General features: G+C 44.1%; 1 protein-coding gene across 2 annotated transcripts in view; it reads left to right on the forward strand.

The window, feature by feature from the left end:
* LOC130277094 (C-factor-like) overlaps positions 1 to 26,611 on the forward strand; it is a 45,525-nt gene that overhangs the window by 2,592 nt on the left and 16,322 nt on the right. The window contains exons 2-4 of one of the 2 annotated variants that reach the window (XM_056527403.1): positions 17,185 to 17,235; positions 19,781 to 19,932; positions 21,783 to 21,834. In XM_056527403.1, coding sequence (XP_056383378.1) covers positions 19,795 to 19,932; positions 21,783 to 21,834 — 190 coding nt within the window. In that variant the 5' untranslated portion in view covers positions 17,185 to 17,235; positions 19,781 to 19,794. Of the gene's footprint in view, positions 1 to 17,184; positions 17,236 to 19,780; positions 19,933 to 20,853; positions 20,885 to 21,782; positions 21,835 to 26,611 lie in introns of those variants that run through there. The other variant, XM_056527404.1, reaches the window with a different exon arrangement.

Below are 26,611 nucleotides of genomic sequence, written 5' to 3' on the forward strand. Positions count from 1 at the left end.
TTCTGCCTGCAATTTCAAAGCAGAATTGCAGGCGGAAATTCCGTAGTCTGAACCGAGCCTAAAAATTATTATACACAGCATGATAGTACAACATACAGCACAAGTATATCTACACTAAAAATCATACCACACCCTACACTAACATTCCTGCACACCTTATGAAACAATGTCAAACAAAAAAGCATAACAGACAGTGATAGGGGATGGGAGGGAAAGAAGGGGTCAAGGAGGAGAGATCACAGAGACAAAACACACAAGGGAAGAGGGGGAAGGAGAAAGGTGTTAATCCTGTTCTTCCTTGATGTCAGCACTGTCCCTGATGATATTGTTTCTGAGCAGGCTGTGGCAGTCCTGGAAGCAGTGGCGTACCTAGGGGGGGGCGCGGGGGGCGGCCCGCCCCGGGTGCCACTCTCAAGGGGGGTGCCAGCACTGCCAGGGGACTGACCCGCCTCCGCAAAATTATTATTTTTTTTTTTTAACACTCTGCCGCCGCCCGCGCTGTTTGCCACCGCTCGCGCTCTGTGTCCGCCCGCAAACCCCCCCCCCCAGAGCCGTGCCCCCAACCCCCATGCCCCCCCCCCCCCCTTTCCTTACCTCCCAGGCAGCCTGCGGCCCTACAGAACCGCTGTGGCTGCCTAGGAGAAATGTCATCACGTTAGTGATGACGCGTGAGTCGTGGTGCCGGCAGAGAGGAGCGCGCTGGAGATGAGCATGCGCCCTCCAGCAGAATGTTGCAGCGCCAAGCCTCCCGCTACTGTGGCCGTACAGGTAACCAGCTCCCCACCTGCATGGCCTCCCTCCCATCACCCAACACCATATAGGTAACCCCCCCACCTGCCTGCCCCCCTTCTACCTCCCCCTTCAACCCCTTTGGCTGTCCGGGCATGCTGTGAGTTGTAGTTTTTCAACAGCTGGAGGCACCCAGATTGGCAAACACTGCCTTAGGGCCTAAGACAGTGTTTCCCAACCAGGGTACCTCCAGCTGTTACAACACTACAACTGCCAGCATGCCTAGAGAGCCTTTGGCTGTCTAGGCTTGCTGGGAGTTGTAGTTTTGCAATAGCTGGAGGTGCCTGGGTTGGCAAACACTGCCTTAAGGCCTAACCCAGTGTTTCCCAACCAGGGAGCCTCCAGCTGTTGCAACACTACAACTGCCAGCATGCCCAGAGAGCCTTTGGCTGTCTAGGCTTGCTGGGTGTTGTAGTTTTGCAATAGCTGGAGGCGCCTGGGTTGGCAAACACTGCCTTAAGGCCTAACCCAGTGTTTCCCAACCAGGGAGCCTCCAGCTGTTGCAACACTACAACTGCCAGCATGCCCGGAGAGCCTTTGGCTGTCTAGGCTTGCTGGGAGTTGTAGTTTTGAAATAGCTGGAGGCGCCTGGGTTGGCAAACACTGCCTTAAGGCCTAACCCAGTGTTTCCCAACCAGGGAGCCTCCAGCTGTTGCAAAAGTAAAACTGCCAGCATGCTCGGAGAGCCTTTGGCTGTCTAGGCATGCTGGGAGTTGTAGTTTTGCAACAGCTGGAGGCGCCCGGGTTGGCAAACACTGCCTTAAGGCCTAACCCAGTGTTTCCCAACCAGGGAGCCTCCAGCTGTTGCAACACTACAACTGCCAGCATGCCCGGAGAGCCTTTGGCTGTCTAGGCATGCTGGGAGTTGTAGTTTTGCAACAGCTGGAGGTGCCCGGGTTGGCAAACACTGCCTTAAAGTAGTAGTCCAGTGGTGAACAACTTATCCCCTATCCTAAGGATAGGGGATAAGTTTGAGATCGCGGGGGGGTCCGACTGCTGGGGCCCCCTGCGATCTCCTGTACGGAGCCCCGACAGCCCACGGGAAGGGGGCGTGTCGACCTCCGCACAAAGCGGCGGCCGACACGCCCCCTCAATACAACTCTATGTCAGAGCCGAAGCGCTGCCTTCGGCAATCTCCGGCTCTGCCATAGAGATGTATTGAGGGGGCGTGTCGGACGCCGCTTCGTGTGGAGGTCGACACCCGCTATCTGGCCGGAGAGCCGGGGCCCCGTACAGAGAGATCGCAGGGGGCCCCAGTGGTCGGACCCCCCGCGATCTCAAACTTATCTCCTATCCTTAGGATAGGGGATAAGTTTTTCACCACTGGACTACCCCTTTAAGGCCTAACCCAGTGTTTCCCAACCAGGGAGCCTCCAGCTGTTGCAACACTACAACTGCCAGCATGCCCGGACAGCCTTTGGCTGTCTTGGCATGCTGGGAGTTGTAGTTTTGCAATAGCTGGAGGCGCCTGGGTTGGCAAACACTGCCTTAGAACCCAGAGTATTGTATTATACTCCAGAGCTGTACTCACTATTCTGCTGGTGAGATCACCGTGAAACAGAACCACTTTTTTTTAGATTTATTATTTTATTATTATATAGATGTATAGAGGGTGGGGTGTAGCTCTGTATAGGTATATGCAGAGCTACACCCCCCCCTCTTCCCCATAGGTATATGCAGAGCTACCTAACAAACAAAGGGTCCGCCCCGGGTGCCAAATGCTCTAGGTACGCCCCTGCCTGGAAGGACATCTTCGGCGAATAAACTATAAGGGTCTATTCACACAGGCAGAATTTCCATAACAATTCCGCTTCCGCTTCCTTGGGTGGTTTCTGGCTTGTGCGGATTTTGTGTGGAATTGGAGCGAAATTCCGCCCATGTGAATAGACCCTAAGGTGTTTCCTGGCAAAGCACTACACATCCTTACACCCTGTTCCAAATTATTATGCAAATTCTATTTAAGTGTCCAAAGATTAAATATTTAGTTTTTCAGTTTAACTCTTGGATGGTGCAAACAAGTAAATCCAGCTCACCCCAGGATAGTGCGCGCGGACGGGACCAGGGCTAGTCCAAGTACATACAAGAAAAAAGAGATGTCCAGCGCACACACACGTGTGAAAGGAGCTTCTTTATTCAGTTGCCGTAGGATACATCAGGCACTCAGGTAACGTGACGCGTTTCGGCCCGCAGGGCCTTAGTAATATAAAGGTTATTGGTGATAAGATCATTTATGTATGCTAGGTGGGGGTGTCCTGGGCGGTACAAACTCTGTTCCACGTCACACCACATCTCCACACATAATTACAAAAAATGTTAAAAGATATTGGATCATTATTGATTTCCACATATAACAAAAATACATCTTATATAAAAAAGGTTATACATTGTAAAATATAATATGCATCAATAGTGTGCACATGGCTCCATCTCTATATGGTGTTGAACTATCTCAATTGTGTAATACCATTTGTATAAAAATAGTGAAAGGAAATCCAGTGGACACTTGATGCATATGACAGGAAGACCAGACGCTGATTCTGGAGGAGAATTGTATATCTGATCGAAGAATAAATTACTTTATAAATATACAGAACAGAGATACAGACCAAACGGACAAGATATGTAAGTGCATATGCATAATATCCGTGGGTATTTTCCTGTGTATAGGCTGTATATTCCATGTAAAGAAGGGCTGAATAGGTGACTGGAAATACACTTAAAGAATATGTGTATGTATAAATTATTTATTATTTTATTTAGAATCTTTACTAATTTCTAATAGTGTAGAATAGTGTCCAGTCTCCTATTCAGACCTTGCGGTACTCGTGTTTCCAGAGAGAGGATCCAGTAAATTTCCCTGTCTAACACTTTTTGTCTCATATTTCCTCCTCTGAGTGGTTTTTCAACCCTTTCGATGCCTTGTACCATCAGGCTTGAAGTATTTCCATAATGTACCTCAGCGCAATGTTTGCTGACCATATAAATGTGGATCCAGAAAATGTATCTGTTGCAACTATATGTATAATTCATTAACATTTACATCTACAAGTAACAAAAAAACGTTTACTATTAAACAATATGTAAACTGTAATACAGCCGGAGTAGTATACCTTTTTACGTGCCGTGCCTGTAATACGCAGTATGTGGAATGTACCATTAACCCACTAAAAATTAGAGTACGCAAACATTTATCGGATATTGCACATTTTCAGTCACGGCATGTATCTATGGTCAGCAAACATTACGCTGAGGTACATTATGGAAATACTTCTAGCCTTTAGCCCTTTGTAAAAATGGTGGATTTGGGAAAAAAAACTGCACTTCAGTGAAAAAAAAAAAACACATTTCAGTAAAATTGACTCTCCAAAATCCCATTGTTGCTCCTTCCCTTCTGAGCCCACTACTGCGCACTCCGAACACTTGACATACACATATGAGGTATTTCCTTACTTATATGGGTTACAAATTTTGGGGGCTTTTTCTCCTATTACCCCTTGTAAAAATTAAAAAATGGGTCTACAAGAACATGCGAGTATAAAAATTAAGATTTAGAATTTTTTCCTTACTTTGCTGCAATTCCTGTGAAACACCTAAAGGGTTAACACACTTGCTGAATGTCATTTTGAATACTTTGTGGGGTGCAGTTTTTATAATGGGATCATTTGTGGGGTATTTCTGATATGAAGGCTCTTCAAATCCACTTCAAAACTAAACTGGTCCCTGAAAAATTCTGAACATTTTGAACATTTTGTGAAAAATTGGAAAATTGCTGCTGAACTTTGAAGCCCTCTGATATCATCCAAAAGTAAAAACATGTCAACTTTATGATGCAAACATAAAGTAGACATATTGAATATGTGAATCAATATATAATTTATTTGGAATGTCTATTTTCCTTACAAGCAGAAAGCTTAAAAGTTATAAATTTTTTCATAAAATTTTGGCATTTTTCACCAAGAAATGATGCAAGTATCGACAAAAATTTACCAGTAACATAAAGTAGAATATGTCACGAAAAAAACAATCTCGGAATCAGAATGAAAAGTAAAAGCATCCCAGAATTATTAATGCTTAAAGTGACAGTGGTCAGCTGTAGAAAAAACGTTCTGGTCCTTAAGGTGAAAATGGGCTTGGTCCTTAAGGGGTTAAGCTGGCAGTCTACTCCCAGTCTTTGTTTGCTAAAGAGTTCTGTTTGTCTCCTAGATAGCTTTATACTGTATCTGTGATATCTGGCAGTTTGACCCTTTGGCTCTGCTCTCTGACTCTCCCCTCTGGTATTAGCGTTTTTGTACTTCGTGCTCTCCTGGTTTAGACTCGTCTCTCTGACTGTGTTTTTGTGTGTGCGTGTTTAGGTTTGTTTTCTGTTAGTTGTGTGCCTCCAGCCTTTCACCACCTTTTGTCAGTGTTGTAGTTTATTGTTTTGAACTTTTGACTGTCCCTCACTTATTTAGGAAGGGACCTTCACTGTGGTTATGGACCTGTGGCGTATGTCAGGTACGTAAGTAGGCAGGGATAGGGGAGTGGCCAAGAATAGTGTGCACTCCTTCCCTGCCCATATGTGACACATGGGTGAAAAACCTTAGTAAATACTGTGGAAAAATACCTGTAGGGAAATAAAACGCACAAAGAAAACTACACTCCATTCTTAGTAAATCAGGGCCACTGTGAGTAATAATTTGGAACAGTGCATTGTAAGTTTTTTATGTTTAAAAAAAAATACTGTGATCATTAGGAGGTTTGTTCAATAAAATTTGTATTGTACTCTTAATAGTTGATAACATAAGAATTATGCTGACTGTTGATTACATCAATTATTTAGGTAAATGAGAAACCTACAATTTGCATAATAATTTGGAACAGGGTGTAGTTGACCAGGTTGGCACCTGTTTTCTTGCCAATCCACTGTTTGGGCCAGGCTGGATACAGTTGGGTATTCTGAAGGGACCCTTACTCTTTATATTTCCACCCTTAAGTCAGTGGCCCAATGGCATTTAACCCCTTAAATTCCTCAGTTACTTTCTTGAAAATGTAGTTACTTGAAAATGTATATAGTTGGCAATGTTGGCACCTCTTTTATTGCCAATCCACAGTTTGTGCCAGGCTGGATACAGTTGGGTATTATGGAGAGGCCCTTACTCTTTATATTCCCACCCTTGGCCCAAGTGCTTTTAACCCTTTGAAACCACAAGTTACTTATTCAAAATGCAGAAAAGGTATATAGTTGGCAAGGTTGGCACCTGCTTTATTGTCAATCCACTGTTTAGGCCAGGCTAAATACAAATTGGTATTTTGGAGGGGCTCTTACTCTTTATATTTCCACCCTTAGGTTAGTGGCCCAATCAGGTTTAACCCCTTAAATTCCTCAGTTAGTTAGTCAAAATACTGAAAATCTATATAGTTGGCAAAGTTGGAACCTGTTTTATTGCCAATCCACTGTTTAGGCCAGGCTGGATACAGTTGGGTATTATGGACGGGCCCTTTCTCTTTTAATTCCCATTCTTATGTAATTTGCCCAACATCGTTTAACCCTTTGAGATCATCAGTTACTTATTCAAAATGCAGAAAATGTGCATAATTGGCAAGGTTGGCACCTGTTTTATTGTCAATCCACAGTTTGGGCCAGGCTGGATACAGTTGGGTATTATGAAGGGGCCCTTACTTTTTTATATTTCCACCCTCAAGTCAGTGGCCCAATGGCATTTAATCCCTTAAATTCCTCAGTTACTTATTAAAAATGTAGACATGTATATAGTTGTCAAGGTTGGCACCTGTTTTATTGCCAATCCCCTGTTTGGGCGAGACAATTGTTTTTTTCAGCAAAAAAAAAAACAATCTAGATAATTTTTTTCTGAATTTGATTGTTCTCAAACAATATTCAACATTTATATATAAAGAACAGGTTTACTGCAGAGGAATAAGAGGAGAAAGAGGTTTTCTGTCATAGTCATCTATAAGAAAATGCTCGAATAAGAAACCAACTTCAGTGAATAAGAAGCTGGCCAAATAAGAAATCAACTTCAGCCTCATTTTATATATTCATCCAGAGTACTAACACACTGTGACACCGAGGCAGGTTTTAGGGCAATATATCCATACACACATGCTTACACACATATATACATGTAAGGAAACTTACTTTTTTCAAAAAATTATCCAGTCACCATCTTCTTTGCAAGGCTTTCCCTTGCGCACAGTCACAGGCAGCACTGTGCTCTCCCTGCCCCTCACCCTCCTCCTCAGATGGCAGCAGCTGAGAGAGAAACTGGGGAGAGAGAGGACAGTAAGTGCAGGGGGAGCCCCTGTGAATGTACTGAGGAAAAAAGAATGGCTCTGTGCATGTCAGCTGACAGCTGACATTCGGGGCACCTGTCTTTACATTTAGGGCATGGGCCCCGAATGTTTTAGCCTAGTGACGCCCTTGATGCAGAGGTAGGTTTTCCTATCCCACCCACGCACAACTTCTGCCCACCATGATCTTTGCCCTAATGGCTGTTGGTGCACATAGAAGAGATGGGGCCCTTACAAATTCCTGCTCCTCAGCATCTCTAGAGTTAGGCTGAACTCACTGGACCTCAATGCCTTTACTAGGAGTAAGAAGACAGGATGTCCTGTTGTGAGACACAGGAGTGGGCTTTAGGCTTACCCTCACACCACCCATAACCAGGTCAGTCTAGCTGCAGTTTCTCTCACTGCTTTCACAGGCCGTCTTGGATTAGTTCTTATCTCTCCAACTCACCAGCAGGCTTCTCTCAGCTGCTGCTGTCCTCTTTGAGGCTGGAATTCCACTTGCTTTTTTGAACTCCAATTCTGCCGCATGGATTTTTTTGGCCAAAAAATGCTGCAGCCAGATGTTAGCTGTAAATCAATGAGAAATCGCTAAATTCTCTTTCTGCTTTGTGTTTTTCAGTTTGGCATTTTTTAATCCTTTTGGTGTTTTTTCACTCTTTTTCAGCTTCTTGGCAGTTTTGCTAAATCGCAGCATGTTAAGCCACTGGCGTTTTTCCCCCTGAAATGGTGGCGTTTTTCTCCCATAGAAGTCTATTGGAGTAAAAAAACGCCAAGAAAAACCCCCATGTGAGTTTTAACTTTTGCGTTTTTCCAGGCGGTTTTTATTCTTTTTTTTACATTAGCGATCCAAAAAAGTGATGCAGATACCTTTGTTTTAATAAAATTTCGTAGGGTACTGTTAAAAAATATTAATGATACAGTAGTGATGGAAAAAATTGTATTAAACGAAATGTATCTTTTTTATAACAACATTTGTATTAATTTTAAACAGGGATCAATTTATGTGTGAGGGCAGGGCACTAAAAATGTAGCCGACAATAGAAAAAATGTAGTGTGTGTGTGTTTTTTACTTTTTTCTTTATTTTTTACACTTTTTAGGTAGTACTACTACTCCCTGCATGGAACACACTGTTCCATGATGGGAGTAGTAGTACCTGTACTAATAGACAGATCGCCCATTGCGATCCACCTGTATAATGTAAAGATGCGGCCAGACACTCTTCTATGCTCCCCTGCACTGCCGTATATAGACACCTATTCATATTTTCCGCAGAGAGCTGTGATTGGCCAGATGGTTCCAGCCAATCACAACTCTCTGTGGGAAATATGAATAGTAGTGTTGATCGCGAATATTCGCAATTCGAATATTATTCGCGAATATCGCATATTCGCGAATTCGCGAATTTCGCGAATATAGCGCTATATATTCGTAATTACGAATATTTTTTTTTTTTCACAGTACACATCACAGTGATCACCCCTCTCTGCTTCCAGCTTGTGTGGTGTAAAGAAGGCTGTAACTGTGTGAGACTGGCGTGTGAAAATTCGCATGTGCGAAAATTAGCATATGCTAATTTTCGCATATGCGAATGTTCGCGAATGTTAATTTTCACATATGTTGATTTTCGCATACGCGAATTTTCGTGTATGCGATATTTCGCATATGCGAAAATAAAACGAACATATAACGAATATGCGAATATTCGCGAATATATGACGAATATTCGTCCATATATTCGCGAATATTCGCGAATTCGAATATGGCCTATGCCGCTCAACACTAATGAATAGGTGTATATATACGTCAGTGCAGGGGACCATATAAGAGCGGCCGGCCGCATCCATACATTATACAGGAGGATCACAGCGGGTGTCAGGAGTGACATCCGCTGTGATCTTTCCTTAACTGCAGGTACTACTACTCCCACCATGGAACACCCTCTGCTCCATGCTGGGAGCTGTAGTACCTGCATTAATAGACAGATCGCAACAGGTATCAAAAGTTACACTCGCTGCAATCTGTCTATTAATGCAGGTAATACAGCTCCCAGCATGGAGCAGAGTGTGCTCCATGTTGGGAGTAGTAGTACCTGCAGTTAAGGACAGATCATAGCAGGTGTCACTCCTGACACCCGATGCGATTGTCCTATCTATTGCAGAGATGCTCTGTACTCCGGCCAGCCACTCACTCATTCATATTTCCCTCTGAGAGCGAGGATCAGCTGCAACCATCTGGCCAATCCCCACTCTTTGGCGGAAAATATGAAGGAGTGATGTGAATTTCTATTCACAACACTGGCCGGCCGGAGTATAGTGCATAGATTCGAGCACTGTATAGAGCCTCTTCGCATCTCTGCTATATTATGGACGATCGCATCGGGTGTCAGGAGTGACACCCGGGGCGATCTGTCTATTAGTACAGGAACTACTACTCCCATCACCTAAAAAATAGAGAAAAAAAAGTGAAACACACACTTTATTAAAAATTAATTAAAGCGTACCTGGCAAAAAAAAGAAAAAAAATTGATATGTTACTCAGTACCTAATCCTGATGATGTGCATATCATTTTTTATGTGTCTCGGACCTATATATCCAGAGATATAAGCATTTATCTGCTGCTGAGTAACTTTTTAATTGTGCAGGCTGAAGGGGGCGTGTCTGTGTCTCCCTCACATTTATGACTCATCTACTCTGAGCCTGAGCTGTCAGCCAATCACCGCACTCCACTCTGTAACCCTTTCCTCTCTGGTTTCATGCTGTACATGTTATACAGAGGAAGATGCTTGGAGCTCGCCTGCAGTATTCCTAAGACATTATGGCGAGTTCATAACAGGATAAAATGCATAAATATAAGAATAGATCTTTATAAAATGAGTGCAAGGATTTTTTTAGATAAATGTACAGCATTTTTATGAATGCATTTTTCTATCTGTTTTGTCTTTTCCTAGTAAAGCTATGGGGACCAAGATGTCTCCGTGGTCCTAATGCAGACCTATTCACTCAGTGCTGCATGAGTCTCTGACCGGATTTAGTCTGGATGGAGATTCCGCATTGTGAACATGGCCTTACAAGATTTGATGGTCTCACACAGCTTTTCTAGGGTCCTGAGTAACATATATGCTTAGTTCAGAAATCACATGGCGGTCATTCTAGGGATTATTGCATGCTTTCTGAAATTTTCCTGGTCATAAAGTAATATAGCTATAAGCAGAAATGCAATTCTGGAGCATAGAAAAGCTAGGTGGGAATCTCTGACATAGCTTTTCCATGCTCCTGAATGGCATATCTGCTTATAGCTATATTACTTTATGCACTGGGAAAATCATAATAATCGGGCAATGGTGGCCATGCAGTTGATGTGCAGTTGAGCTTTCCCAAGCTCCTGGCACATTCAGGAGCTTGTGAAAGCTGGGGGATAGTATGGAAGGGGTTTTGCAGCCAAAGTTTTTTTTTTTATTGGATAAATGTTAGTGGGAGTGGGTAGAAATGTACGCACATGTGGTAGCGGGCAGGCGTGAAACACACACATTGGAGAAGTGGGCAGGAATGATCAGAAACCTTGGACCCTCCAGCTAGGGCAAAACTACAACTCTTATAATTCCCAGGATGCAGAGGGGAGTTGTAGTGCCCAAAGTAGTGCCCAAAGTAGGGGAGACACATATGTGTAGTACACACTGCTATACATGGGGGGTATGTGCAGAGCATTTCACTCTAGTGTATGTAGAGATGTGAATAGCAGTGACTGTGCAGACTCAGAGGCCCTATGCAATGCTCTGCACATACTTGGCCTACGGGGATGTATGAGGGCTCATTTTTTTGCGCCGTGGTCTATAGTTCTAATTGGTACCATTTTTTGTCTTAATGGGACTTTATGATCGCTTTTTATTTTTTTTTATGGCATATGAAGTGACCAAAAATTTGCTATTTTGGAATTCAGTATTTTTTTACGTGTACGTCATCGACAGTGCAATTTATTTAGCATTATTTTTTAATAGTTCAGACATTTAAGCATGCGGTGATACCACATACTTTTCATAATTTAAAAAAAAATTATTTTATTTAAAAAAATGGGAAAGGTGGAGGGGGGGAGAGATTCAATCTTTTATACTGGGAAGGGGTTACAATTTTTTTTAACACTTTTTACTTTTTATTATAGCTCCCATAGGGTATGTGCAGACTGCAGAGCATTGCACCCTATGGTATTTTACAGACTAGGGTGCAATGCTCTGCACATACCCCCCCCCCCCCCCCCCCCCTTGTGTATAGCAGTGTGTGTATATGAACATTCCTATACAGGTGGGGGTATGTGCAGACTTCAGAGCATTGCACCCTATGCAATGCTCTGCAGTCTGCACATACCCCTACCTGTATAGGAATGTTCATACACACACTGCTATACGCATGTGGGGATTGGGTATGTGCAGTTTGCAGCACATTACACCCCAGTGTCTTTAGAAGACCCTAGGGTGCAATGCTCTGCACATACCCCCACCTGTATAGGAATGCTCATACACACACTGCTATACACATGGGGGGGGGGGGGGGGGGGTGCAGAGCAGGGGCGTACCTAGAGCATTTGGCACCTGGGGCGGACCCTTTGTTTGGCACCCCCCCCCCACACCCCCCCCCCCCCTTAATTATGCCCCCTCCCTCCCCTGCCCCCAGGGGCAGACTGACAACACTCGGGCCCCCCCGGACAAAAAAAAAAGGCAAGGGCCCCTGCTAGGCTCTGCAGCTCGTCAATCTTCTGCCATGCTCCTATTCCACCCAAATCCCACACACAATAAATTAAAATGTATATATGTAAGAAACACTTTAACGTAGGTAAATTTCCATGACCGATAATACTGGTATACAAGGAGTAAATATATACCACCACACAATAACTGGATAATACCGCCATGCTGTACTGAATAAAACCACTATATACAGACCAGTATATTATAAAGAATCTGTATACAATAAAAGTGATTATATACAGGACCCTATAGGTACAGTATATGCAGAGCACCCCCCCTCTCCGCGCCTTCCCTATAAGTACAGTATATGCAGAGCACCCCCCCTCCCCCTTCCCTATAGGTACAGTATATGCAGAAAATATGCATTATTTTATTTAAAAAATGGGAAAGGCAGAAGGGGGGGATTACAATTTTTATTTAGGGAAGGGATTCATTTTTTTTTATAACTCCCATAGGGTATGTGCAGACTGCAGATCATTGTGCCATTGTCTGTAGAATACCCTAGGGTGCAATGCTCTGCAGTCTGCAAATACCCACCATGTGTATAGCAGTGTATGTACATTCCTATACAGGTGGGGGTATGTGCAGAGCATTGCACCCTAGTCTGTACTACAGACAAGGCAAGGGGGTCAATGCTCTGCACATACCCCCACCTGTATAGGAATGTGCATACGCACACACACTGTTATACACATGGGGGGGGGGGGGGGGGGGGGGTATGTGCAGAGTGTAGTGAATTGCACTCCAGGGTCTTCTACAGACATCGGGATGCAATGCTCGGCAGTCTGCACATACACCCCCCCCCCCCCATGTATATAGCAGTGTGTGTATGAACATTCCTATACAGTTGGGGGTAGGGTAAGGGGTTCATTATTTTTTTTATACTTTTTAATATAGCTCCCATAGGGTATGTGCAGACTGATGAGCATTGCACCCTTGTCTCTGTAGTACAGACAATGGTGCAATGCTCTGCACATACCCCCATCTTTATAGGAATGTTCATACACACACTGCTATACACATGGGGGGGGGCGGTATGTTCAAACTGCAGAGCATTGCACCTCGGTGTCTGTAGAAGACCCTAGGGTGCAATGCACTGCAGTCTGCACATATCTCCATGTGTTTAACAGTGTGTGTGCGTATGTACATTCCTATACAGGTGGGGGTATGTGCAGAGCATTGCACCCTTGTCTTTAGTACATTCGTGCATACATTTTTTTTTTTTTTACATTATTTTCTTTAAAAAATGGGAAAGGCGGAGGGGGGTTACATTTTTTTTTATTTAGGGAAGGGGTTAATTAATTTTTAGCCTTTTTACTTTTTGTTATAGCTCCCATAGGGTATGTGCAGACTGCAGAACATTGCACGCTAGTCTTTAGAATACCCTAGGGTGCAATGCTCTGCATTACCACCATGTGGGTATAGCAGTATGTGTGTGTATGTACATTCCTATACGGGGGGGGGGGGGGGGGGGGTATGCGCAGAGCATTTCAGACCAGGGTGCAATGCTCTGCACATACCCCCACCTGTATAGGAATGTACATACACATACTGCTATACACATGGGGGGCATGGTATGTGCATACTACAGAGCATTGCACCCTAGGGTCTGCACATACACCCCCCATGGGCTAGGGTGCGCTTACATGGGGGACAAGATCTAATTTTGGATGCCAGATGCCATTTCCTACCAGACCCCATGGAATAGAACTCTGTAACTTTTTGTAAGTAAGGATCCTAGTTTTTTCCCCATTTATTTTATTTTCTGTGTGGTAAAACTTTGTCTTGTTAATATTTTTTTTTATATGCACTGTGAATATTTTTCTTTCATAGTAAAGCATTCATTTATTAAGTCCCGCCTTTTGTCTGACGCACATTGTCCTTGAAGAGAGCTAAGTTATAGTCTTAAATTTCCTTACCTGTTCGGCTACATTATAGATTTGGATTAATCTATTTCCGGTTTTTATATACTAAGGGGGATCACGTCGCTGCACGCGCCATCCCGTCATCCAATAGGAGTGGTGTGCGTAGCGATGTGATGGCGGCGATGGAGAGCGCGGTTGCCGGGGAAGCAGAGGCCTTGCCGAAGTGTCGGGGACACCTCGGGGACGCGGCGACAGCGATGGACGGCGACATCCCGGGCAGTGGTGACGAGCGGTGACGGCCCGGAGCGGTGGGGACAGGTGAGTACAACTAACAGTGGTCTACAACCTGTCCGCAGGTTGTAGACCACTGTCCTATACTATACATTGCACGGATCCCTCAACATACGATGGTTTCAACAAACGATGGTCCGTTTGGAACGGATTACCATCGTATGTTGAGGGACCACTGTATTGTAGTTTCCCTTTTTAAAATTTTCTTCTTTCATTTGTATGATGTTGCATCTGAGGCCCATGCATAGGTTATAGGTTATGGGGCCCTGATTTTTCTTTTGCCTATGGTGCTCTCACTAGCTATATGAAATACAATTAACCCCTTAAGGACTCAGCCCATTTTGGCCTTAAGGACTCAGACAATTTAATTTTTACGTTTTCATTTTTTCCTCCTCGCCTTCTAAAAATCATAACTCTTTTATATTTTCATCCACAGACTAGTATGAGGGCTTGTTTTTTGCGCAACCAGTTGTCCTTTGTAATGACATCACTCATTATATCATAAAATGTATGGCGCAACCAAAAAACACTATTTTTGTGGGGAAATTAAAACGAAAAACGCAATTTTGCTAATTTTGGAAGGTTTTGTTTTCACGCCGTACAATTTCTGGTAAAAATGACATGTGTTCTTTATTCTGAGGGTCAATACGATTAAAATGATACCCATTATTATATACTTTTATATTATTGTTGCGCTTAAAAAAAATCACAAACTTTTTAACCAAATTAGTACGTTTATAATCCCTTTATTTTGATGACCTATAACTTTTTTATTTTTCCGTATAAGCGGCGGTATGGGGGCTCATTTTTTGCGCCATGATCTGTACTTTTTTTTGATACCACATTTGCATATAAAAAACTTTTAATACATTTTTTATAATTTTTTTTTTATAAAATGTATTAAAAAAGTAGGAATTTTGGACTTTTTAAATTTTTTTTCGTTCACGCCGTTCACCGTACGGGATCATTAACATTTTATTTTAATAGTTCGGACATTTACGCACGCGGCGATACCAAATATGTCTATAAAAAGTTTTTTACGCTTTTTGGGGGTAAAATAGGAAAAAACGGACGTTTTACTTTTTTATTGGGGGAGGGGATTTTTCACTTTTTTTTTACTTTTACTTTTACATTTTTTTACATTTTTTTTTACAATTGAATAGTCCCCATAGGGGACTATTCATAGCAATACCATGATTGCTAATACTGATCTGTTCTATGTATAGGACATAGAACAGATCAGTATTATCGGTCATCTTCTGCTCTGGTCTGCTCGATCACAGACCAGAGCAGGAGACGCCGGGAGCCGCACGGAGGAAGGAGAGGGGACCTCCGTGCGGCGTTATGAATGATCGGATCCCCGCAGCAGCGCTGCGGGCGATCCGATCGTTCATTTTAATCGCGAACTGCCGCAGATGCCGGGATCTGTATTGATCCCGGCACCTGAGGGGTTAATGGCGTACACCCGCGAGATCGCGGGCGTCGGCCATTGCCGGCGGGTCCCTGGCTGCGATCAGCAGCCGGGATCAGCCGCGCATGACACGGGCATCGCTCCGATGCCCGCGGTTATGCTTAGGACGTAAATGTACGTCCTGGTGCGTTAAGTACCACCTCACCAGGACGTACATTTACGTCCTGCGTCCTTAAGGGGTTAAAGGGGTATTCCAGGCCAAAACTTTTTTTTATATCTTTTTTATCAACTGGCTCCGGAAAGTTAAGCAGATTTGTAAATTACTTCTATTAAAAAATCTTAATCCTTCTAATAGTTATTAGCTTCTGAAGTTGAGTTGTTGTTTTCTGTCTAACTGCTCTCTGATGACTCGCGTCCCGGGAGCTGTGCAGTTCCTATGGGGATATTCTCCCATCATGCACAGCTCCCATCATGCACAGGATTAAGATTTTTTAATAGAAGTAATTTACAAATCTGTTTAACTTTCCGGAGCCAGTTTATATATATAAAAAAAGGTTTTGCCTGGAATACCCCTTTAAAGTTATTACTTTAGTGCCCCATCCCTGTATATCTTTTGGATGCTTCTTTATGCACATCTGTACCACACATATGTTATTTTTTAACTGCATCTTTCTATATTACTTTGCTTATTGATGCTTTTCCCCATCCTGTGTATTATTTTCCTTTCCTGTACCCTCATTCTTATATTTTAAAAAATAAAAATCTTTAATGAGAAATAAAATACACTTTTGGGAGATGTAAAATTAAATTTAAAAAAACAGGAGGGGGTTTATATAATGTCCCCCTTGCCATCATTGATAATGTCAGAAATATGTTAAGAGTCCCTCCTTAGTGACTGATGACAGTCAGCTTGACAAATGGGAGGATCCCAAAGGAGCTTCGGTGGAAACCAACCGATAATGAGGGGCCGGCAATGACAGGAAGAAGGTCCAGACCAGCGTCTCTCTCTAATAGGGATAGCTCATCCCTTTCCTCTGTCATTAACACATAGCCAGTCAATAGACCACTCAGCAATCATGCTTCCATGACATAAAAAGTCAGATTAGTACCGCACCTATATGTTAGGCTGTAGTCAATATCAGCCATCCGTATGCACATGCGCCACCACTTAGCCATACAAAGATAAAAATGCAATGGGAGTTAGACACCAAGAGAGCTCTACAGTTAAGTTAAGTAGTTGAACTCATGAGCTGCTATTAAATGGGTTGTCCATAAATAGAAAAATAAAACTCATTTCTTCCAAAAACAGCACCACACCTGCCCTCAGGTTGTGTGGGGTATTACAGCTTGGCTCCATTCACTGCAATATCACAAACAAGCTGCTGACAAATGTGGTGCAGATTTTTTTTTTAAGTAATCAGCAGTTTTTCTGCTACTGGAAAACCCCTTCAAGAGTGTTCCTCTAGATTAGTAAGTAACAAAACACTAACAAGCAGCACATTTTTTTTTTATCTTTTGCTTATCCTTTGATAAATTCTTTGATAAATTCTCCCCATGGTTCTGCTTCTCATCAAGGAATTACATTTGAAGTATTTCATTACGGAATTTCCAACTGGCAATGGGATTCCGCTGCGCAGTGCACACTGCAGAGTTTTTGAGGCAAATTTTCCTCGCAGAAAATCCCTTAAAAAAAATTCCACCAGAACATTGAACTTGGTCTCGGAATCTCCGGCTGGATTTTGTCCAACGGGAAATTTCGAAGTGTGAACCCGGCCTTAATCTTCTTGCCTGTCTCCACAGCCAGCTCTTGAGTGGTTTCAGATCCAGATGACAGCCATGTCCAGTGTCTAGGTAAGTTGAAGCTTCTCCTTCTGTTTCCATCCTCTTCTGCAGCTTCATTATCTGGGTGTACAACTACTGTTTGACCTTGATCTTGAGGCTTTTTTCTTGACCTTCTGCTTGTCCTGTTTTTTGGTTGTCTAGACCTGTTCTCCTGGTTCTGACCCATAGCTATGCTAATGACATTGACTACATTTTTTCCTTAGCCTCTGGCTTGTCACTTTCTGATTAATCTTCTGGTGATGACCTGTGACTAATGTTTCTGACTATGCTATCACTGCAACAGCTACTACCAATCATGGACTATTCTGGGGGCATCTCTGTAGCTATGCCCATGAGTGAGGTTCAGGGTTAAAACCAGGGATCTCTCAGGGTGCATTCACATCACATTTTCTGCCAAGGCACGGATTCAATTTCTGAAGCCCGGCCTCTAACAACAGCTGGGACCCATGGCTAATAGCGCACAGCACTGATCACAGTGTTGCGCGCTATTAACCCTTTAAACGCGGCGTTCAAAGTTGAAAGCCACATCTAAAGTAAATGAAAGTAAGTAATTGCCGATTAGCTCAGGGGGCTGTTCGGGATGTCCACGGCGAAATTGCGGCATCCCGAACAGCTGTGAGACAGCAGGAGGGTCCATTACCTTGCCTCCTGGTGTTCGATCGCCAAATGACTGCTCAGTGCCTGAGATCCAGGCATGAGCAGTCAAGCGGCAGAATCATTGATCAATGTAAAAGATCAGTGTGTGCTGTGTTATAGCCCCCTATGGGAGCTATAACATTGCAAAAAAAAAGTGAAAAAAAAAGTTAATAAAGATCATTTAACCCCTTCCCTAATAAAAGTTAGAATCACCCCCCTTTTCCCATTTAAAACAAAAACGTGTAAATAAAAATAAACATATGTGGTATCACTGTGTGTGGAAATGTCCCAATTATAAAAATATATAGTTAATTAAAGCGCACGGTCAATGGCGTACGCGCCAAAATAGCGTATTTTTGGGCACTTTTGATATCATGAAAAAATGAATAAAAAGCAATCAAAAAGTCTGATCAATACATAAATGGTACCGCTAAAAACTTCAGATCACGGCGCAAAAAATGAGCCCTCAGCCCATACGCAGAAAAATAAAAAAGTTATAGGGGTCAGAAAATGACAATTTTAAACATATAAATTTTCCTGCAAGTATTTAGGATTTTTTCCAGAAGTATGACAAAATCAAACCTATATAAGTAGGGTATCATTTTAATCGTATGGACCTACAGAATAAAGGTAATGTGTCATTTTTACCGAAAAATTTACTACGTAAAAAACAGGACCCCCCAAAAGTTACAAAATGGAATTTTTTCTTAAATTTTGTCGCACAATGATTTTTTTTACGTTTTACCGTAGATTTTTGGGTAAAATGACTGATATCATTACAAAGTAGAATTGGTGGCACAAAAAATAAGCCATCATATGGATTTTCAGGTGCAAAATTGAAAGGGTTACGATTTTTAAAAAGTAAGGAGGAAAAAAGGAAAGTGCAAAAACTGGAAAACCCTCCGTCCCCAAGGGGTTAAGGTGAATGAGAGGGTGTATGTAAAAGAAAAGCCAGGAGGTCAGATTTCTCTCTCTGGCTGAGGACACAGAAAGCCTCTCTGTGGAGAGACTCATGTGAGTAAAAGTTGCTGACAGTATTTTTTAGCCGGCAAAGAGAGGTATATGGTTAGTGCCGGACAGGCAAGGTTTTTCTTTTGTTCCTGTATTGTTATTTTTATTTGGCTTGCAACCTTTCTAATAAACCTGCCCAAGAGTCAGATTGCATGAACTTGCTGCTGTTCTTGGATAAAGTCTTTGGATACAGACAGACACGTTTCCCTTTCCCTCTGCAAAAGGGCGATCCCTGACACTTCTCACAGTGCGGATACTTCAGCAGCTGATTGTAGCTTCAGAAATTGTATCAGTGCCTCGGAGGCACAAAACATGATGTGAATGCACCCTTAGACTTTGTCAGTTGAGGAGATATAGATGAGCAGAACTCAGTCCACGATCCAAATACCTTTATTCACGGAGACATAGGGAAAGACATCACAGGTAAGTTCCAAAAATAAGAGCAACGTAAAAGAAGAAGCCGCTGTAAAACGTTGTTGCTATATCTCCTCAAATTATATACTTTTGGGACTCTTTGCCTTTTACCTTAGCCCGTCACCATTGGACTTCTACACGGAGCTCTATACCTATGAGACTGTGTAGTATAATGTCACTTTATTATTCAGGCAGCATTTCTAGTAGCGCCAGCTGTGTTTTCTCTTTTTGCCATTTACTCATGGACTTTGCCTTGCATTTAGCCAGAGCCAAACAGATTGTAGCTTGAAGTCACATCAGGTTATGAAACTGTAACGCGCCTTTTAATACTAGAGTAGGAGGTTAGCGTGTGTTCAAGCTGTAGCTGGTTCTCTATTTACTTCCAGAAGGAGAAGTAAATATAATTATGCTGATTCACTGTGACTTTTTCCCTATGCAACTTTATACTTACTTTAAAACAGCTAAACCACAATCATTTCATCTTCTACCACAGAAGAAGATGGTAACATGGCCCCTGAGAGAATCCTCATCACTGGATGCAACAGAGGGATTGGCTATGAACTGGTCCGGCAGCTGATAGAACAACAATGTCCGCCTAAGCAAATCTTTGCAACTTGTCGTGATCCCAACTCTCCTCAAAATAAGGTAAACCTATTTTCATTTTAAAAGTAAAGTTTCAATTTGTAAAAACAACTTTACTTATTTTTGTTATTAGAGTAAATGGGTATTATTATTATTGTTGAGCTTTTTTTTTTTTTTTTAAAGGATAACTACACAATTCTATACTGGCAAAAGTCTTAAACTTTTTTTTTTTCATAAAATCCTGCCCAGGCTACCAGCATAAAAAAAATAAAAATAAAATAAATAAAAAATCCACACCAAAAAAACGCTGTGCCCAGCACAACGTCTCAAATGAACGAAGTAGCTTTATTATAAAATCACATGGAATACAGGTCTCGGGTAAGAAGTAACGCGTTTCGGCTAGTTGGTCTAGCCTTAGTCATACAAATGATACCCTGGTAAAAAAAAAATCCTATTTATCGGGAAAGGAACTAACGTCATCAGATACCTGTGTGTCCGTCCTGTTCCATCCCGGCACAATCCCATTAAAAAGCACAGACAGCCTAGATAATACGTGCGCGTTCAGACAGTACAGTACAATGATTTAGTGGTCGTACTAATAGAGACAATCTGACTGAAAAGCATGCAACAAAATGGACTATTAAGTATTGGGATTCCATGGGGTCTTGTGATCCTTTCTGTCATGTGATGTATGTTATTTTAGCAGGTTCTACCGAACTGCCAGAAGTTGAATTCTATGTGTTTGGTTCACTCCTCTCTACTAAAGATGAGCCCAGTTTATCACAGTGGCTCATGCTGATAAATATGGTGTCACATCCTGAGACATGTCTTCTAACCACTAGTGCCCAACAGCTATGTGACCTTTCACAGAGTTTTAGGGGGAGATTTATCAAAACCTGTGGAGATGCCCAGTTGCCCATAGCAACCAATCAGATCGCTTCTTTCATTTTTCACAGGCCTTGTTAAGAATGAAAGAAGCAATCTGGTTGCTATGGGCAACTTTGCCTCTCCACAGGTTTTGATAATAATTGGAGTCACATATAAATATACTCACCTGCTGGCCCAAGAGAATACAAGAATTACCTGTGCTGTTGGAGACTAAGGCCATGTTCACACATCAGAATTTATCTGCAGATTTCCGCTTGTAATTCTGCACAAAGATTACGCTGCAGCAGAGTCCCATTGAATTCCAGGATTCTGGTACGCTGTGCACACGATGGAATTTCCGTGCCAGACATGTTTCTGGCATGGAAATTCCGACTTCCGTGTCAGCAGAAAGAATTATTTTGCGGAATCCATAGCCGTCTATAAGATGGCATATTCCTGTGCGGTCCTAGCGTTCCACATTATGCAGGTGCCCGCAGTCTCTGAAATGTCTACACAGAGATTTTCCGTGCGGATATTCCGAGATCTGAACATAGCCTAAAAGTGGCTAAGGGTGAATGCAATAGGTACTGGGGTCTTGATAATTTGGACCAACAGCCTGAAAAATATTTTAGATTCAGAACCCACAAATTAGAAAGTAACAAAGTAGCTTAAACACTAAATATGCAATGCATACATTCACAAATATATTTTAAGTTTTTTTGTGAGCACGTGGCCTGCGGAACATGAGGTACTGTCAAAAGTTTAGGGGTAATGTCCTAGATGGACAAGTAATGATAGTAATGGGGAAACAATAATGTAGGACTTTCTTTTATAATTATCCTTTTGTCCAGGAGTTTCAGAGTGGCAGTATATTATGATTGTTGTGTTTTTTTTTTGTTTTTTTTAAAGATTACATTCAGAAACTCCATGACAACCCCTGTAATATATTAGCTTGCTATAGTCTCTAGGAAAATAATAGACTCTCTTTGACACCATTGATATTAGTATTTGTATTCAGTAATAACCAGATATCTTTATTTTCACAGAAACTGAATGATCTTGCTGCAAAATATCCAAACGTGATTGTGATAAAGTTAGGTATGTATTCCGGAGAGGCTTGTATAAATTTATTATTAATGAAGTCCACTTATTAAATGTTGCTGCTGGATGCACTGGTCCAGACTTACAATTTTTTTTCCATATTTGGTTTTAAGCCAAATGTTTTGTTTTTCATTTTTTTCATGCAGAGTGTGAACTGACAGATGCCTCACCTGTCATGGCTAAGATCGGCACCCCTGCGATTGTGGGGTGTTAAAGGGTAACAATAGCAGCCATAGGTCTAATGAAGGCCTCTATGCCTGTCATGTAGACTCTACTAATACAGTCTGCCTCATGAAGACTGTACTAACAGAGCACTGATTTCACTGTTCAATGCAGTACAATAGCATGTCATTAATCCCTAGAGGAATAAAATGTTTTATTAAAATTAAACAGCGTGATTTACCCCTTAAAGTGCACCTGTCAGATCTCCCCCCCCCAAAAAAAAGAAACTGTACCTCATCCTGATCATGTACATCTAATTTTTATGCGTCTATGACCTATATTTCTCTCAGAATTACCTTTATTTAATTGCCATCATTGCTCCAGTGAGGTTTCTGTCCATGCAGAGGCATGGGGCATGTCCCTCTCTTCTCCTCACTGTGATGACTCCTCCCTTACTCTGCTCTGACTCACAGAGGGCCCTAGACCTGCCTGCAGCCCTGCCAATCACTCATGGCGTCCAGGACATGTCGATGACCACTGGACACTGCAGGACTGGTATGTGTCCCAGGAGGACCCCTAGTGGCCAGTTTTTTGACTGGCTTTTTCAGTATAAAATGCCAAAAATTTTCTGATGAAAGCAATTGCAAAACATATTGGGGGACACTTATCAAGGTATTACAAAAGTCGCACAAAAAGTTGCACATGAGCACTTTTTTGTGTGACTTTTGTGGGTAAGCAAAAAGTTACAAACATCCTTACCTAAGCAAATTTCAGTTTTCATTTTGCAGTGGTCAGGTATTTATGCTATGTGAAAGTCGCACATAGGCAAAAAGAGGTCGCAAACCACCTTCAAAAAGTTGCAAGTCTGCTCCAGGTCTGACCTGGAGTACAAAACTCCCGTACATGAGCAAATTTTAATAGTTGCCGCTACCGCCGGCAGGCTCCCAGAAATATGAAACTACAGTGTAATTTCATATTTCCCGGCCTGGGCTGTGATTGGCTGGTCGGTCTTGGCCAATCACAGCCCAGGCTGAGAAATCTGAAATTACGATGTAGTTTCATATCCCTTGGGGCCAGATGGCTTCGCTCCTCGTCCTGCCGCGCGCCCGCTACTACCAGCCGTTGCAACTACAACTCTCAGCATGTCCTCACTGAAAGGGCCCTGAACAGCTCAGGTAGCCAGTGGATGGGAGATGTGGAGAGCGGAGGGGGACATGAGCGGAGGGGGACATGAGCGGAGGGGGGTGGAGAGCAGAGGGGGGGGGGTGGAGAGCGGAGGGGGACATGAGCGGAGGGGGGTGGAGAGCAGAGGGGGACATGAGCGGAGGGGGGGGGGGTGGAGAGCGGAGGGGGACATGAGTGGAGGCGGGGGGTGGAGAGCGGAGGGGGACATGAGTGGAGGCGGGGGGTGGAGAGCGGAGGGGGACATGAGCGGAGGCGGGGGGTGGAGAGCGGAGGGGGGGTGAAGAGAGGAGGGGGACATGAGCGGAGGCGGGGGGTGGAGAGCGGAGGGGGGGTGGAGAGAGGAGGGGGACATGAGCGGTGGGGGGGTGGAGAGCGGAGGGGGACATGAGCGGAGGGGGGTGTGGAGAGCGGAGGGGGACATGAGCGGAAGGTGGGTGGGGGTGAAGAGTGACCAGGGGCATGAGCGGAGGGGGATGGGGGGAGAGCGGCGGGGGACATGAGCAAAGGATGGGGGGGGAGCAGCAGGTTGGCCAGTGGGTGGGAGATGTGGAGAGCGGAGGGGACATGAGCGGAGGCGGGGGATGGAGAGCGGAGGGGGACATGAGCGGAGGCGGGGGGTGGAGAGCGGAGGGGGACATGAGCGAAGGGGGGTGTGGAGAGTGGAGGGGGGTGGAGAGCGGAGGGGGACAAGAGCGGAGGGGGGGTGGAGAGCGGAGGGGGACATGAGCGGAGGGGGGGAGGAGAGCGGAGGGGGATATGAGCGGAGGGGGGGGTGAAGAGTGACCAGGGACATGAGCGGAGGGGGATGGGGGGAGAGCGGCGGGGGACATGAGCAAAGGATGGGGGGGGAGCAGCAGGTTGGCCAGTGGGTGGGAGATGTGGAGAGCGGAGGGGACATGAGCGGAGGCGGGGGATGGAGAGCGGAGGGGGACATGAGCGGAGGCGGGGGGTGGAGAGCGGAGGGGGACATGAGCGAAGGGGGGTGTGGAGAGTGGAGGGGGGTGGAGAGCGGAGGGGGACAAGAGCGGAGGGGGGGTGGAGAGCGGAGGGGGACATGAGCGGAGGGGGGGAGGAGAGCGGAGGGGGATATGAGCGGAGGGGGGGGGTGAAGAGTGACCAGGGACATGAGCGGAGGGGGATGGGGGGAGAGCGGCGGGGGACATGAGCAAAGGATGGGGGGGAGCAGCAGGGTGGCCAGTGGGTGGGAGATGTGGAGAGCGGAGGGGGACATGAGCGGAGGGGGGGGGTGGAGAGCGGAGGGGGACATGAGCGGAGGGGGGGGTGGAGAGCGGAGGGGGACATGTACGGGGGGGGGTGGAGAGCGGAGGGGGACATGAGCGGAGGGAGGGGTGGAGAGCAGAGGGGGACATGGGCGAGGGGTGGAGAGCGGAGGGGGACATGAGCGGAGGGGGGTGGAGAGCAGAGGGGGATATGAGTGGAGGGGGGTGAAGGGTGACCAGGGACATGAGCGGAGGGGGATGGGGAGAGCAGAGGGGGACATGAGCAAAGGATGGGGGGGGGAGCAGCAGGGGACAAGAGCGGAGGGGGGAGCGGCAGGGGACATGAGTGGAGGGGGAGACATGAGCGGAGGGGGAGATGAGGGTCCGGGACAGCATCTGGCCGGCTTCCAGAAATACTAAACTACACAGTAATTTCATATTTCCAGGGTGGTGCCGTGATTGGCCGTGACCAACCAGGAAATATGAAATTACAGTGTAGTTTCATATTCCTGGGAGCTGGCCGGCTCCGCAACCCGGCCGCCCACCCGCAACTACCACCGACCCTTTAGCCATTCCAACTACAATTCCCAGCATAGTCTTGCAACAGCTAGCAGGCGGGTTGTAGGTGCGGGCGGCTGGCCGGTGAGCGGCTGGTGACTCCAGCTGTTGCTAAACTACAACTCCCATGACAGGAGTTGAGAATAAACGGGAGTTGAGAATATTTGGCTGAGAATAAAAATAGGGGGAACCCTATGTGTTTTATTTTTATTATTTATGCCAAATATGTGTGGAGGTTCCCCATATTTTCATTCTCAGCCAGATACCAACCAAGCAGCAACAGCCTGACGTTCCCAGGGTGGGTGAGAACCATTGTTACTGGCCCTCCCCAGCTGAAATATGACCAGCCTGTTACCACCTAGGCCCAGAAGCGCCATTTTTGATGCTTCAGGCCTGTTTGTACCGGCTCTTCCCAGCACCCCTGTGGTGGTGGGTACCGAGGTAGTAATTAGTGGTTAGCGCTAGTTGTTTTTGGGGCTAACGCTAAGCCCCGGCCTAGTAATGGACTCCGTCTATAACACAACTTCCACTACTAAGCCTGTAAAGTAAATTAGGAAAAAAAAAACACTTTTAAAAAACTTTTATTCCAAAAAACACTCCCCCACAAGCCCTTGTTAACCATTTTATTAATATTGAAATAAAAAACGCTTGTCATCGACGTAGTCTACCAAATCCGAAATCAGCGTTTCCAAACAGGGAGCCTCCAGCTGTTGCTAACCTACAACCCCCATCATTTCCAGACAGCCTTTGGCTGTCTGGGAAAGATATAAGTTGTAATTTAGCAACAGCTGGAGTCTCGCTGTTTCTAAAATATAACTCCTGTGATGAAAAAAGGAGCCCTCTCACATCCCAGTATACAGAAAAATATAAAAGTTAGAGGGGTCAGAAGAGGACAATTTTAAATGTGCTAATTTTCATATAAATAGTTATTTATTTGTATATATATTTTTTTTAAGTAAAACAAAATCAAACCTATATAAGGCCCCTTTCACGCTGTCAGAAACGTCCATCAGACACTTTTTTTTTTTTGTGCCTTAACACACATTATTTTTGATGTGGGAAACAATGGGAAACAACGGGTCATGACAGATGCCATTCACTATTATGGTGTCTGTAGGGCGCCGTTGTTTTTTGATGGGAGTAACGGGAGAAAAAACGATGCATGAGGTATTGTTCCTCCTGCTATTCTCTCCAGGTTCCGCCACGGACGTCACAGTGTTGTGTCACAACGGTTGTATGAAAGAAGCCTAAGTTTGATGTCATTTTAACTGTATAGACCTACAGTATACATAGAATGTGTAATTTTTTACCGAAAAGTGCACTGGGTAGAAATGGAAGGTCCTAAAAGTTACTAAATGGCTTTTTTTCCCCATTTTTGTCCCACAAATAACTTTTTTTGTTTCGCCATAGATGTTGTGGTGAAATTATTGAGATCATAACAAAATTGGTGGTGCAAAAAACAAGGCCTTATATGTAAGTTGGAAAATTTAAAGCGTTATGATTTTAAGAAGGTGAGGAGAAAAAAAATGGAATTTCAAAAATAAAAAACCCTGTGTCCTAAAGGGGTTGATAAAAATATATATTGGTTTGATAAGCAAGTTCTGTAGGCATTTTTTTCTTGCTTTTGGATTTGCTTATGTGTGACTTAT

Source organism: Hyla sarda, chromosome 6 (assembly GCF_029499605.1).
Source record: "Hyla sarda isolate aHylSar1 chromosome 6, aHylSar1.hap1, whole genome shotgun sequence".
NCBI classification, from domain to species: Eukaryota; Metazoa; Chordata; class Amphibia; order Anura; family Hylidae; genus Hyla; species Hyla sarda.